General features: G+C 47.3%; 1 protein-coding gene across 4 annotated transcripts in view; it reads left to right on the forward strand.

Annotated features, from left to right (window-relative positions):
• Positions 1-12,670, forward strand: part of SIDT1 (SID1 transmembrane family member 1) — a 183,096-nt gene extending 170,426 nt beyond the window's left edge. For 3 of the 4 annotated variants that reach the window (XM_056793482.1, XM_056793484.1, XM_056793485.1), the window contains 6 exons: positions 1,504-1,583; positions 3,222-3,268; positions 5,280-5,385; positions 5,459-5,569; positions 9,297-9,410; positions 10,500-12,670. In XM_056793482.1, the coding sequence (XP_056649460.1) occupies positions 1,504-1,583; positions 3,222-3,268; positions 5,280-5,385; positions 5,459-5,569; positions 9,297-9,410; positions 10,500-10,562 (521 nt within the window). In that variant the 3' untranslated portion in view covers positions 10,563-12,670. The remainder of the gene's footprint in view (positions 1-1,503; positions 1,584-3,221; positions 3,269-5,279; positions 5,386-5,458; positions 5,570-9,296; positions 9,411-10,499) is intronic. The other variant, XM_056793483.1, reaches the window with a different exon arrangement.
• The last annotated feature ends 496 nt before the right edge of the window (positions 12,671-13,166 follow it).

A 13,166-nucleotide genomic window follows, 5' to 3' on the forward strand; every position in this document is an offset into this window, starting at 1 on the left:
CATGGTGCACCATGGAGAGCTCATCAAGCTCTATGAGGAGGATCTAGATTCAAAGATGACCTCAGACACTTCCTAGCTGTGTGACCCTGGATAAGTCATGTAACCCCAGTTGCCTAGCCCTTACCACGCTTCTGTTTTAGAATCAATATTTAGTAGATAAGGTGTTTTTTTTTTTAAAGAAGCAACATAGTGCAATGAAAATCTTCCTCTAGAAGGCCTGTGCCCAAGCTCTCAACTTTGAAGATACCCAGGAGGTACCCCAAAAGGCTGGGGTACCCAGTCAGATCGCATGGATACCTACAAGTTCCCATGCCTTTCATTTCATGTTTTTTTTTCCTTGCTATCATTTCTTTCCACATCTAACTTTATCTTTCTTTGCCTATAATCCCTCTTTCTTTGAATCTCAAGTATGAGGTACAATAGAAAAAGCACTGGAATTAGAGTCCAAAGACCTGGGCTCAAATTCTGGCCTCCCCTGGTTTTCTTTGTGTCCTCTCCAAGTCTCAAGATTCTTTTTCTATAAAATGAGATTAGACAAGATAACCTTATAGGTCCCATCCAGCTCTAAGGCTTTTATGGTTGTTCATTAATTTCATTAGTGTCTGACTCTTTGTGACCATGTCATTAGGAGTTTTCTTGGCAAAGATGCTGGAGTGGTTTGCTATTTCCTTCCTCATTTTACAGATGAGGAAACTGAGGCAAACAGGGTCTCACACAGTCAGTAAGTGTCTAAGGCTTTGAACTCAGGAAGATGAGGCTTCCTGACTCCAGGCCTGACCCTCCAAACTTTGTGCCACCTCATTGGTCATCTAAGTCTTATCAACCTATGAAATTTCTGGTTTAAGTAATAAGTTTAGACTTCTCTATATAATCTATAGTTTTCTACACTTATTCAATAAACTCTTACCACCATAAAAAAAAATAGATTAAAATACCTCCTACCCCAACTAGGGGGCCAGGAAGAGCTCTTTTAAAAAATCAGATTGGTGTAAGGACAAGGTCAAGTTTATGGGTTAAGGGAGAAGGTGCCCTGATCCATTTCTGCAATTAAAAAACCACCAGTTAAGTAAACTAAAAATTATATGGAGTCAACGGAAAGGAAAGCAGTGGGACAAGGCCATCATGGGCCTTGGCTACCTCTTATCTGCAAGGGTTGTCTGACAAATAAGTTCCCTTCTCTTCCCCTTGGTCTTTCATACTGCACACTCCGTGATCTCCCGATTTGTGCTACCCTGGGGTGGCCTTGGCCTATGCCAGCCTGGGGACTGGATATTTTCCTTTAGCCAAGCTCTGTTGAGTCCTTAACTGCGGGCATGGTACCGTTCCAGTTACTGTATGCGGAAGATGCCATCTTTTCCTCACGGACTTTAGGCAGTCTAAACAGTTCCCTAAGCCTGGGCCCTCGGAAAGGTTGCCCACCATCGGCCCCGTCGGCGGGGCCATGATTCATTGCCCGAGTTGTAAGTGCTACTTTTGGATGATTTGTATGTCCTCTTTCGTTAGCAGATCTGGGAATTTTCCGCCGGATTGCAATGGTGTTCTACACTGACTGTTTCCACCAGTGTAGCCGACCCCTGTACATGGTAGGTGGCGCCTTCCCGTCCCCTAGACATAGCCCAGCCATCACATCAGCCAGCTGGAGGGGGGGAGAGAGAGGGTTCAGGAGGCAGCAGAAGACACAGGCCAGCGGAAGCCCCATCGGCCGGGCCCCCCAGGGAGAGTCCGCGCTGACTCCTCCCTCTCTTCCCTCAGGCTCCTCATTTTTTTACTTTTTCAAATCAGGACTTGACAAGTCAAGTCTAGTCAGCCAGCTTTATGAACCTCCTCCTCTGTGCCAGCCCGTCCCAAGTCTTAGGATCCAAAGAAAGGCAGGAGGAGCCCGTCCTCACGGGGCTCACAGCCGAATCCTGCCGGAGCAGTGGTTCCCCTGGGACTCCTGCCAAAAAGAGGGCACGGGCACAGGGAAACTGAGGCTGGCGTGACTTTTTTTAGCGGAAGACTAAAGAAAAGGGCATCAAAGAGAGTGGGGGGCATTTTGAGACTTGGCTCGCTTAGGAATTCTACCCTTGCTGCTCCCTGAAAGAATCGGCGATAGCCCCCAAAGTGCAAACCCTTCATACTGGGGCGCAAAGGAACGCCTGGCTAAAGAGCACAAGAGGGAAACTCAGATAAAACTTAAAAGCTTTTCCTTTAGATGGAGAGAGGCTCCCCAGGGCGGGAGTAGGCAGGAATCTTTCTAGAAGGGAAGAACCACTTCTGACCACGCTGAACTATTGTTCCTGCTTTATTAAGGGAAAGGCTCATTTGGGAGGGGGTCGGGCAGGAGCGTTTCAAAATAACTGGTGTAAAAACACACGGTTTCAATAAAGCTTGGGGTGTGACAAGTGTCCAGAGGGCTATGAGACCTCGCGTTTGCCCTCCCTTTGCCCACATGCCATAAGCTGAACTAAAGAGGGGACAATTTCCAAGCCAATTTGTTCTGACCATAAGGTGCTGCCATGGGCCAGAGCCAGGGAGACCTGGGTTTTAAGCCTGACTTGAAAACACAGTGGCCGGGCAGCTGGCTGGCTCAGGCCTGGAGGGAGGACATCTTTGGTTCAAATGTTGCCCCAGATGCTTCTCAGTCACGTGACCCTGGACAAGTCATTTAACCCCAATTGCCCAGGCCTTTCCAAACTATTGCTTTGGAACAGATACTTAATATTGATTGTAAGACAGAAGGTAAAGGCTTAAAACACACACACCCCCTCTCAAGACTCAGGCTCTATAAAAGGGCTTATTCTCCTTTTCCCCGCTTCTTCCCTAAGTTTCATTGGCAGATAGACCCTTCTAAAGGAGTTCCTCACCCCAATGAAATCACAGGTCCAGGCCAAAGGAAAATTAAATGTTTATGCATTCTGAGGGTCATTTAATAAGGTCTCATTTTAGATACTTGTCATCCATCCTACAATATCAAGGAAGTTGCAGAGGGCTACCGCAGCCACCTCCAGGATCACTGCTCAAGTTTGGTCTCTTGGCCCCATTTTCATCTTCAGGGATGCAGATCATCTCTGTTTGGTCTGCCACAGGCAGGGATTCCACCTGGAGAATCTTGGGAAGAATGTGCTTGTTTGTGCCCCAGAGACACTTTTTTTTCCTTTTTTTAGCTTTGGCTTCCTTATAGTTTATGGCAGAAAATAGAATGATAATGAACTGATATGATGTCCTTTTCCACCCCCCAGGACAGAATGGTGCTGCTCATTGTTGGGAATCTTGTTAACTGGTCCTTGTAAGTAGTTTGAGAGCACCGTGGTTTTCTTATTACTAATTATTGTGACATTACGGTTTATGGACAGAACTGTTTAGTTTCTAATTACGTTAAGGAAACTAAAAGTAAGCTGGAAAGCACAGGTCTATGCTGGCTTAGTGGAGGATGAGGGGGGTACGCTAGCATCCCCATCTCATGCTCTTCTCCATGCCTGTGTTCTAGAGACAGGAAAAATACTTACAAGAGCCATGATTTCGCCGGTGTACCTATTTCTTCTGCCACCATAGGACTCAACCTTCTATATTACCGGGAGTTGCTGGGCCAAAAAGATAGGTGCCTAATGGCCAGGCCTGTGTTGAGAAGTCTCTGTGCTCAAAGAGCTGAATAACTGAGCCATTACGGGAAGTCTTCCAAAGAACTTTTGTGAATGCACAGCCACAGCAAGCGATAGGCAGGTCTTTAGTGGGCTTCCCTCTAAATCAGTGCCTGTTCTGCCTCTGGCTTGCTTCTCAGTATTTCATCTGATCTGTATTAGCCCCTTTGCACTTAGAGTTGCAGAAATTCATTGTGGCTTGGACAGTTTTGAGCAGCCGTATTCCAAAAGGCCATATCATGTGCATATTATTCCATGAATTCTGCCTCCCTCCTTAGGTATCTGTCTTGGCGTGTATATATGTCGAGGGTGTCTCACTTTCTGTGTTTAAACGTCCACTTCTAGTTTCCCCTCTTTTCTTCCGCCTTTCCCAGTCCCTCTAAAGTTAGATACACTCTTGCTCCGGCTCCTTTTTCCATTCCTTTCTCTCTTTCACTCTAAGTTTCTTTAATTGGCAGTAATGGAACTGTAGAATTGATGTATTTTTCTTAGTTGAGTTAATTTGATTGAGTTGTGTGTTCCTTGTCCTTAATGGAAAGTCAAATGAGTAGAAAGGGTTTACAAAAAATTCTTCCTGAAAAGAAACAAAGGAAAGGCCCAAATTGACTGGCTGCTTGTATGGTGAGCCTAAGTGGCGTCATTCCCTGTGAGGTAGAAGCAGTACGGTGGTAGGGCCAGAGCTAGCTGTGCAGCCAGGACTCACACACACATTGAAGCCCGGGGCAATCCACTTCACAGTCCAGGGACCTTTCCCAGACTAGAAATGGTGGGAATTTCCTTATCTGGGGAATTTCTCTACTGGTGAAATCACGGATCCCCTGGACCCCTGTTCCTGAATTCCCCATTCCTGGCCTATAGAGAGACTCGCAGGGGGATGGGGAACACTATAACCAAGTCATTGAGAACTTCTCTAGCCACTAGAAGGAATCTTGGAGCCGGAGGACATGGGTTCAAATTGTGCGCTTAGGTCAACCTTGGGGAAAGTCAGTTATCCTCCTTGGGCCTCAGTGACCTCAGCTATAAAACGAAGGGGCTGGATTGGGATTAGAAGGTCTTTAAGGCATCTTCTCGCTCTAGAACTGTGAGGCTAAGGTCCCTGGACTCCTATTGGGGCTCTGTGTTTTCTGGAAGACATTTTTCATGCTGCCCCTCCTCTAGAGATTCTCTCAGGGCAAAGTGCCTTGGCCAGGGGGACCTTGTCCCCTTGGTATCGGATAGCTCAGATTCTCTGGTAATTCTCTGCAGGCTAATTGTCTTCCCATGACCTCTATTTACTCCCCAAGCAGTCAGTCATTACAAGATCAGGTTCCCCTGGCTGGGGCTGTTCCGTGCCCAGAGGGGTTATCCCTGGAAGCTGCCATTTTCTTGGGAGAATATGGCTTCCCCAGAGACCCGTTTCTTGTTAGAACGTCCCAATGAAAGGCCCCCACCCTCCAGGCGCTTGTTCCTTCCCTTCTTTCCTAAAGCGTCCCGGGTGGGGCGAGGCTTGGGGAAACCAGAGTCTTCTGGGGCCCGCTCTAAGCAGGGGACGCATGTTCAGGGCGAGGTCTCCCGGACATGGTCCTGGAGGAAGTTTCCGTGAGCCCCGAAATGAGGCAGAGGTCTACTTTCCTAGGCCTAGAAGTGTCAGCCAACCTTTTTGTCCCTTGCATCCTTCAGTGCCCTCTTCGGACTGGTGTATCGGCCCAGGGACTTTGCCTCCTACATGCTGGGGATCTTCATCTGCAACCTGCTGCTGTATCTTGCCTTTTACATCATCATGAAGGTGAGGGTTTGCCTGGGAGTGGGGCTGCCTTCTTGGGCCTCGCCGCTAACCCGGCTCCTTTTTCTCCGCACAGCTCCGCAGCTCTGAGAGGGTCCTTCCCATCCCGCTCTTCTGCATCATTGCCACAGCCGTGGTGTGGGCAGCAGCCCTTTACTTCTTCTTCCAGAATCTTAGCAGCTGGGAGGTAAGAGGCCAACTCTCTCCACTGGTGCCATTCCTCGCCTTTCCTCCGGGTTTCTGCACGGGCGCGTACATGGGAAAGGGGGCGAGTGTAGGCACGACCACAGGGGAAACTCCCAGCAAGTCGAGCTGTCCCTGAGCAGAATGGGCCCCCTCCAGTCTTCCCGCAGAGGCGGGGCCCTTGTCAGAGAAGAGAAGGCCACCCGCATCCCTTCCAGTCTAGGATTCTGGGATCTGGCCTTTTGCTTTCTTTGCTGCCCCTCTGTCTGTTTTAATGACTCTCATTCCAAGCCAGAACAGCAGGGGCCAGGCAGTTGGAGGGAAGGGACTTGCCCGGTGTGTGAGGCCAGCTTGGAGCCCGGGCCTCCCTGACTCCAGGCCCGGCGCTCTCTCCACAGACACACCTAGGCGCCCCTGCCTTTACTTTAGTAACCCTACTGTGTGTTATGAGTTTATTGCTCTGGTCTCGACAACGGTTAGCGAGCAAGTTCCTTCTGACCAGAGCTTTGGCACTGGCCCAGTATCTCCCTGCATATGGTACTTCGCATGAACCCTTCCCTTTGCTCATCACAGCCTTCATGCAACATTTATGCAACACCTACTTTGTGCAATCCGCTGTTTGCAGGTTTGGGAGGGATCAAAGATCATCCCTTAGGGTGTAACTACAGGAGAGAAGGGCAAGAGATCCACACAGATCTACGCCACCCCCAAGAGAAGTGCAAAACACTGTGCCTTCAGACCAGGAGAGACCTCTGGGGAAGGGAGGAAGTACATTCCAGGCCCAAAGAATCAGGGGCCTCGGGCAAAGAGAGCCCAGGACACCTTGGGGGAGGGCGGACACATGCCGAGAAGGAATGATGGAAAATGAGTGATCTGGAGCCTGACTGAGCCAAAGTAAGGGCCCCGTTATACAAAATATTACGAGCCACACAGATAATGCAAGGGCGGCAGGATCGGAGCTGGACTGGAGGAAAGAGACCCAGCGAAGACAAGGAGACCATAGTAAACCCGTCGAATTAATTCAAGAAAAAGGCAGCAAAGGTAGCCGTGAGAATGGTAAAGCAGCATACACCTAAGAAATATTAGAGAAGTAGAATAAGCAGCAGCAGCATCGCTGACATGTATAGAACACTTTAAGCTCTCCGTAGAGATCACCTCGTTGGCTCTTCACAACAATGGCATAAAGAAGGTGCTTGCCTTAGCTCCTAGCAATACAATGATCCAAGACAACTCCTAAAGACTCAGGATAAAAAAAAATGCTATCAGACACCAGAGAAAGAACTGATGAAGTGTCCGTGCAGGCTCACTTTACTTTATTTTCTTCAAGAGGTTTTACTTTGGGGAGGAGGTGGGGAGGGGGGTGCAGCTGGGTGGCTCAGTGGATTGAGAGCCAGGTCTAGAGATGGGAGGTCCTGGGTTCAAATCTGGCCTCAGACACTTCCCAGCTGGGTGACCCTGGGCAAGTCACTTGCTTAGCCTTTATCACTCCTTTACCTTGGATGGAAGGAAAGGGTTTAATTTTTTTTTCTTTTCATTGAGTGATATGCGTCTTCTTCTATAAATGACAAATATGGCAGTATCTATTACATGGTAGCATATGCATAACCTATATCTAATTGCTTACCATCTCAGGGACAGAAAGAACAAATTTTGAGAAAATGAATGTTAAAAATTGCTCTTACATGGAATTGGGTGAAAAATAAAATGTCAAAGTAGGTACTATTATTTCCATTTCAAAAATGAAGAAATTAAGGATAAAAGAGGTTACATGACTTGCCCAAGGTGACATAGCTAGTAATTTTGGGAGGCAGTCTTAAAGTCAACTCTTCAGATTCCAAGCCCAGCACTTCAGCTAATAAACTGGAGGTGTCAAACATGCTTCCCAAATGTTCCACAATGCTTCTGAGTAGAGCTGAATCCAAGAAAAATGTCATTGGGATAACCCAGGCTTAGAAAAGGAATCAGAGTTAGCTGAAAAGGAACCACCACAGAAAAGGGAAAGTCCTTCATATCAGATTTCTCTGATAAGGATTTGGTATCCAAGATATATGAATAATTAATAAATAGATATAATACTAATAGCCATTCCCCAATGGATAAGTTGTCAAAAGAAAAAAGTAGACAGTTTTCCGAGAATTGCAAAGTATTTATAACCATATGAAACAATTATATTGTTGGTGGGGTTGTGAAAGGATACAACCATTTTGGAAAGCAATTTGGAATTAGACAAATAAAGTGACTAAAAGGTCTATACCCTTTGAACCAAAGACTCCACTACTGCCCTTATACCCCCAGTGAAGCCATTGGGAAAAAAAAAAGGAGGGGGGGAGAGAGAGAGAGAGAGAGAGAGAGAGAGAGAGAGAGAGAGAGAGAGAGAGAGAGAGAGAGAGAGAGGAAAGGAATAAGGCAGGAAAAGGGGAAAGGAAGGAAGGAAGGAAGGAAGGAAGGAAGGGAAAAGAAAAAAGTATTCATATATTTCAAAATATTTATAACAGCACTTTTTGTATTACCCACCAACTAGGAAATGGCTAAACAAATTGTGGTATATTATGTAATGGGATACTATTGTGCTATTAGAAAAGGTGTGTGTGTGTGTGTGTGTGTGTGTGTGTGTGTGTGTGTGTGTGTGTGTGTGTGTGTGTGATGAATACAGAGAAACATGGAAAGATCTATGAGAACTGATGCAGAGTGAATAAGAAGAGCCAAGAAAACAACATACACAGGAACTACAACAATGTAAATAGGAAGAACAGCCACATACCTAAAAATTTAAAGTAAATGTAACAAAATCATAAAGATCAAGCAGGACTCAAAGAGGTACGAGAGGACACTTACAACTATCCCTTTCTGGAGACAAGAGGTCCACCACTATTATATAGTGCACGTGTTTTCAGTCTTTTTAATGTACTGATTGAGTGTGTTGACTTTTTTTACCTCTTAAAAATATTTGTTTGCTTTTTGTTGGTTTGTTATATGAAATGTCGTTCTGGGAGAGGGAGGGATACTTGGGATAACTGTAATGATTTAAGAAACAGAAGATATCAGTAAAAATGTTGTTAATATGCAACCTTCAGGAATCTTTATCAATGGATTAGTGGCCTCCCACTTCTGTTTGAGTTTAACATCAGGCCTAAATAAGACAAACACTGCGCACAGAACATGACTCGCTGGCCTTCACATCTTTCTCTCTCTCCCACTAGAGGTAGCTAACAGACCAACATTAATTTCCCCCCATTTTAGAGATTGGAAGGCTGAAGCTTAGTGACTGCAGATGATGTGCCTCCCCACCGCCTCCCTCCCGTACCACTGATTCAGGCACAGAAACGAAGACCCCACTCTTGACTTATTGAAGATCTCGCCTCTTCTTGGGCCCTTTTTGCCCCTATTCCAATCTTAGGCCATTCGCCTCACATTGTCCAACTATATGAAACTCCACGCGCACCGGCCCCTCCTCAGCACCTGCATGTAGGTGCTTTATCTTCTGGCAGCATGTTTGCCACTGCAGTGCGTGCCACCCTTCACTTAAACACATGACTGTAAACACTATGGATACTAGTTTGTATTTTTCTTGTGCACTTAAATCCTATTTTGTATCAAAACTATGTGTGTGTGTTGTGTCCTAAGCACTGTCCTCTCTACCTGTGCCTAGGAAATTGCCTTCCTTATCAATAGGCACTTGATAAGTAACCAGGTCAATTTAACTGAAGATTGCCCTGGCTTTGCCCCCCCAGGAAACCCCAGCAGAATCCCGAGAGAAGAACCGTGACTGTATCCTGCTGGATTTCTTTGATGACCACGATGTCTGGCACTTCCTTTCTGCTACTGCCTTGTTTTTCTCATTCTTGGTGAGTTTTTCAGCCTTTCTCTTCCCACTATGTCGTTCTCTTTCTCTAGTCCATGCAGTCAAGACTTCGCCCATCTATTTTTCTCCTTCTCTCTCTCCTCTTTCTCCCTTTCCTTAGGACTTATCCTTCTGATCGTTTGGTTCCCCGCCTCGCCTTATGGGACACACACACTCACACACAGTTGAGGCACTGATTGCCCTGAGCACAAAGATGTCCATTGTCCCTTTGGTGCTTCATTTCCATTGTCCCTTTGGCCACCGGAGCCTAAGGCACAGAACAGCCAAACGATTGACCACAGGAGCTGCCCAGCCCAAGGGTACAACGTGGGCCCGCGTGGCTTTCTTCACCAGTTTCTGACCACATCGTGTGAGCTGAATCAGATGGGGCCTCAGCCCTGTCTCAGGCTCATAGGATGTGGGACAGAAAGGGACCCGAGAAGGCATTTCCCCCAACCATTTGACATTCCCACAGCTTTGTCGTATTAACCACTTTTAGACACAACGTTGGAACTGGGTCGCTTCTATCTCCTCACCCGCCATAGAGAGCCTTTCCTCCTGGGAGGGTCCTAAATCAGCATATCAGTTCCAAGGCAGAAGAGTGGCCAGGGCTAGGCAAGCCACCTACTCCCTAGAGGAAAGGAGCTCCCATTGGGCTTCGCCCCCACACCCACCATAAAGCCCTGCTTTACTCTCTATGGAGGTCTGAGCTCATTCAAGAATGACACTGATCGACACTTTGCCTGTATCCCTAGTCACAACTCTAAGACAGAACATCAGTCAGGTCTAGACACCCAGGGTTAAGTGACTTGCCCAGGGTCACACAGCGAGGAAGTGTCTGAGGCCACATTTGAACTCAGGACCTCCTGATTCCAAGCTGGGTGTTCTAGTCACTGTGCCATGTAGCTGCCCCTTAAGGTGACAACTTTCAATAATATTCTGTCAGATCACCAAAACAGAAACAAGGATGGTGAGGAGGAGACATTGGGGGAAATAAAGATGGAAACCCATCGTAGGATCTGTCATATCTGGACAGCATCACACCGTCTTCAGTCCTTGTGATTGTGTCCTTTTCCCATTTCTCTCTTTGCAGGTATTATTAACTCTGGATGATGACCTGGATGTGGTCCGGAGAGACCAGATCCCCGTCTTCTGAGTGCGGGCTGTGCGTGACGTGAGAGAAAGTGGACCCTCTTAGTGCTGCTCCACAGCTGTTGCAGCCACCACCATAGATTCTCTGGTCATCTGCCAAGAGGACCAACTCGTGTGCATCCCAATAGTGAGCGTGTGAGAAGAGGAGGGGGAGCCCCCTGGAGAGGGACACGGGCAATCGTGGCCGGCGGAAGGCCGACCCCCCAGTTCTTCTTTTTGCCACTCCGCTGAGATGGAACAAGAAGCATAAATATCGTTCCCGCGGCATCGTCCTGCAACCCTCCCCCAGAAGTTGGTCAGCTGCGGCAAACTGATGGTGCCCCTTTTCCTTGATCTCTGGGCCCAGTGAGGCTACAAACTGACTTCTCCCAAGACCTTTTGGCTACAGTCACGTGTTTGTCAGCTTGTCTGCTCTTGGACAAGCCAGAGCATCCGTCTGCACCTTCGGAGCCCTGGTGGGGACGGTCCCTCCTTCGGTGCGCGCTATATAAGCTCGGGGGCTTCCCCTCAGCCCGGGGAAGGCCCACTCTCTGGGGGGAAGCTGTCTGTTTCCTATAGGCTCCCGGTCTATGTTGTTAATGGATGTGGAGCAGAACGTCCACTGGACGTTCTTTGTGACAGAGCCTCTGGGACAGAAGGCTCCTGTTCCTACCTATTCTTCACCCATCAAGCGCCCGTGTCTGCATCAAAGGCTCTTTGCGGACTCCATATTTGGCTTTAACGTTCCTGGGAAGACGCTGCTCCTCCTCCTTCCTCTTGCCAGCCCCTGTGGTGATGGACACCCTTTCAAAGCACGTGCCAGGGCGGGAAACTCCCAACAACCAGTAGAATGACATCCAGCGAGTGAAGCCAGCCCATCCTTCCGGGTGGCAAAATCGTCAGCAACTTCAGAACTAAACATCATCTGCCTCAGCCCAAGGCCGCAATCTTGGAAGATTCTAGACTTTGGTGCAAATGCCCCCTCGTAAAAGTGCTCACTCTGTTCTTCGGCCCCAAATAGCTGAATGGTGTACCTAAAGTATCAGTGAGAGAGAAGCGGGCAAATAATCCAGAAAAAGGAAACTTAGCAAGGCACTCAGATGAGCTCTAGCCTGTCCCTTAGTTTGCCCCACTCTGTGGTAGGCTCAGACCGTCTCACCTTGAGCCATTTTTAGAGCTGACCCCTTCCTGGCTGCAGAGAGCTCTAAGGATTTTAATGCTCTCTTTGGTAATACTCGATAGTCTTTTTTTCTCCCCCCAAAGGTATGGAAAAGCAGAAATCTAACTTAGGTCTGCTTTCCTTTTGCCCAACAGGCCTGCCTCTATGAGGCTGGGAGCCTCCATTTTTACATTGCTCCCTTCTTAGAAGGAATTTGATGTGAGAGGAAAACTAACTTTTGAGTGAAATTTAAGTCCCCTGAATTTTTTGACCCATCCCCTCAAAGAGATGAATCTACATCTTTTTTAAAAAAAGAAAAGTGCTTTTTAGCATTATCTTTACTCGAAAATATTTGCATAAGCATTTTTAACAAATACATTTTGGAAGTTTTACTTGGCAAGCCTCTTCTTGCTTTCACAACATGTGCACACGCACAAAGATGCTTGCAATGAAATATTGTGTGAAAAGTTTCTAAACAACCAAAATGGATTTAATAGCGTTCTGTTTTTCTTCATTCTTAAAAAGACCCATTTTTATAGTTACAGCCACATGGAGACCATTAATTACATACTCATCTTAAACCATAAAACCAAAGCCCATTTTACTGCACCTGGCACTCTTTAGACTATAATCCATGAATTCTTTTTCTTTTCCATTTCTCTTTTGTTTATAAGCCCCACTACGGAGAAATAGAACAATAAAAATCCATCCAAGCAGCGCCACGGCCTAATCTGAACAAGCTGTAAGGTCTATTCCCAATTCTGAGTCTTCCTTGGAAAACAAATCAGTAGAACCAGAGGGTGGGAGGCGGGCAGGAGGGTCCAGGACGCTTCTTCTAGCACTGTGTCTTTGATCACCACTCTGATGTCCGCCTTGTGCTGTGAAGTCACTGATTGTTGTGGATTGTGTTCTGTGTGGCAGGACTGAACGCCCAGATCAAGCCTGCTGTGATAAATGTCAATACTGAGATACAAGTGATGCTTGACCAACTTCTGTGCAGTCAGATCCAAGAACGAGGCTCCAAAGCAATCACTTGGCTAAAGCGAGCCTCCCGGGAACACCCAGGGAATGGGGCGACACACAGATCGTTTGTAAGCAGTCCTTGATCGGCAGTGGCTAAATTAAAAAGTGTGTGCTTGGGGCTCAGGGGACAGAGCCAGACCTAGAGCCGGGAGGTCCTGGGTTCAAATGGGGCCTCAGACACTTCGCAGCTGGGGGACCCAGGACACACCATATTGCCAGGACCGAGCGCTCACTCTAAAAGGGCAGAGAAGGGTTAGAAAAACAACAGCTTTGCCCTTGTAGTGGAGAAGCTGGACTTTAAGATAATGCCGCGGCCTAGTTCTTAACGGGGGCAGCGAAGGGGAATTCTGAGGGTGATAAAGTCAGTAGATGAAAAAGCCAAAGAAAATGCATCTCCCTGTGAGGAGCTGTCAGCAGGGCAGATAAGCAGTAACAGGGCCGGTGGGG

This window comes from Monodelphis domestica, chromosome 4 (genome assembly GCF_027887165.1).
Source record: "Monodelphis domestica isolate mMonDom1 chromosome 4, mMonDom1.pri, whole genome shotgun sequence".
Taxonomy (NCBI): Eukaryota; Metazoa; Chordata; class Mammalia; order Didelphimorphia; family Didelphidae; genus Monodelphis; species Monodelphis domestica.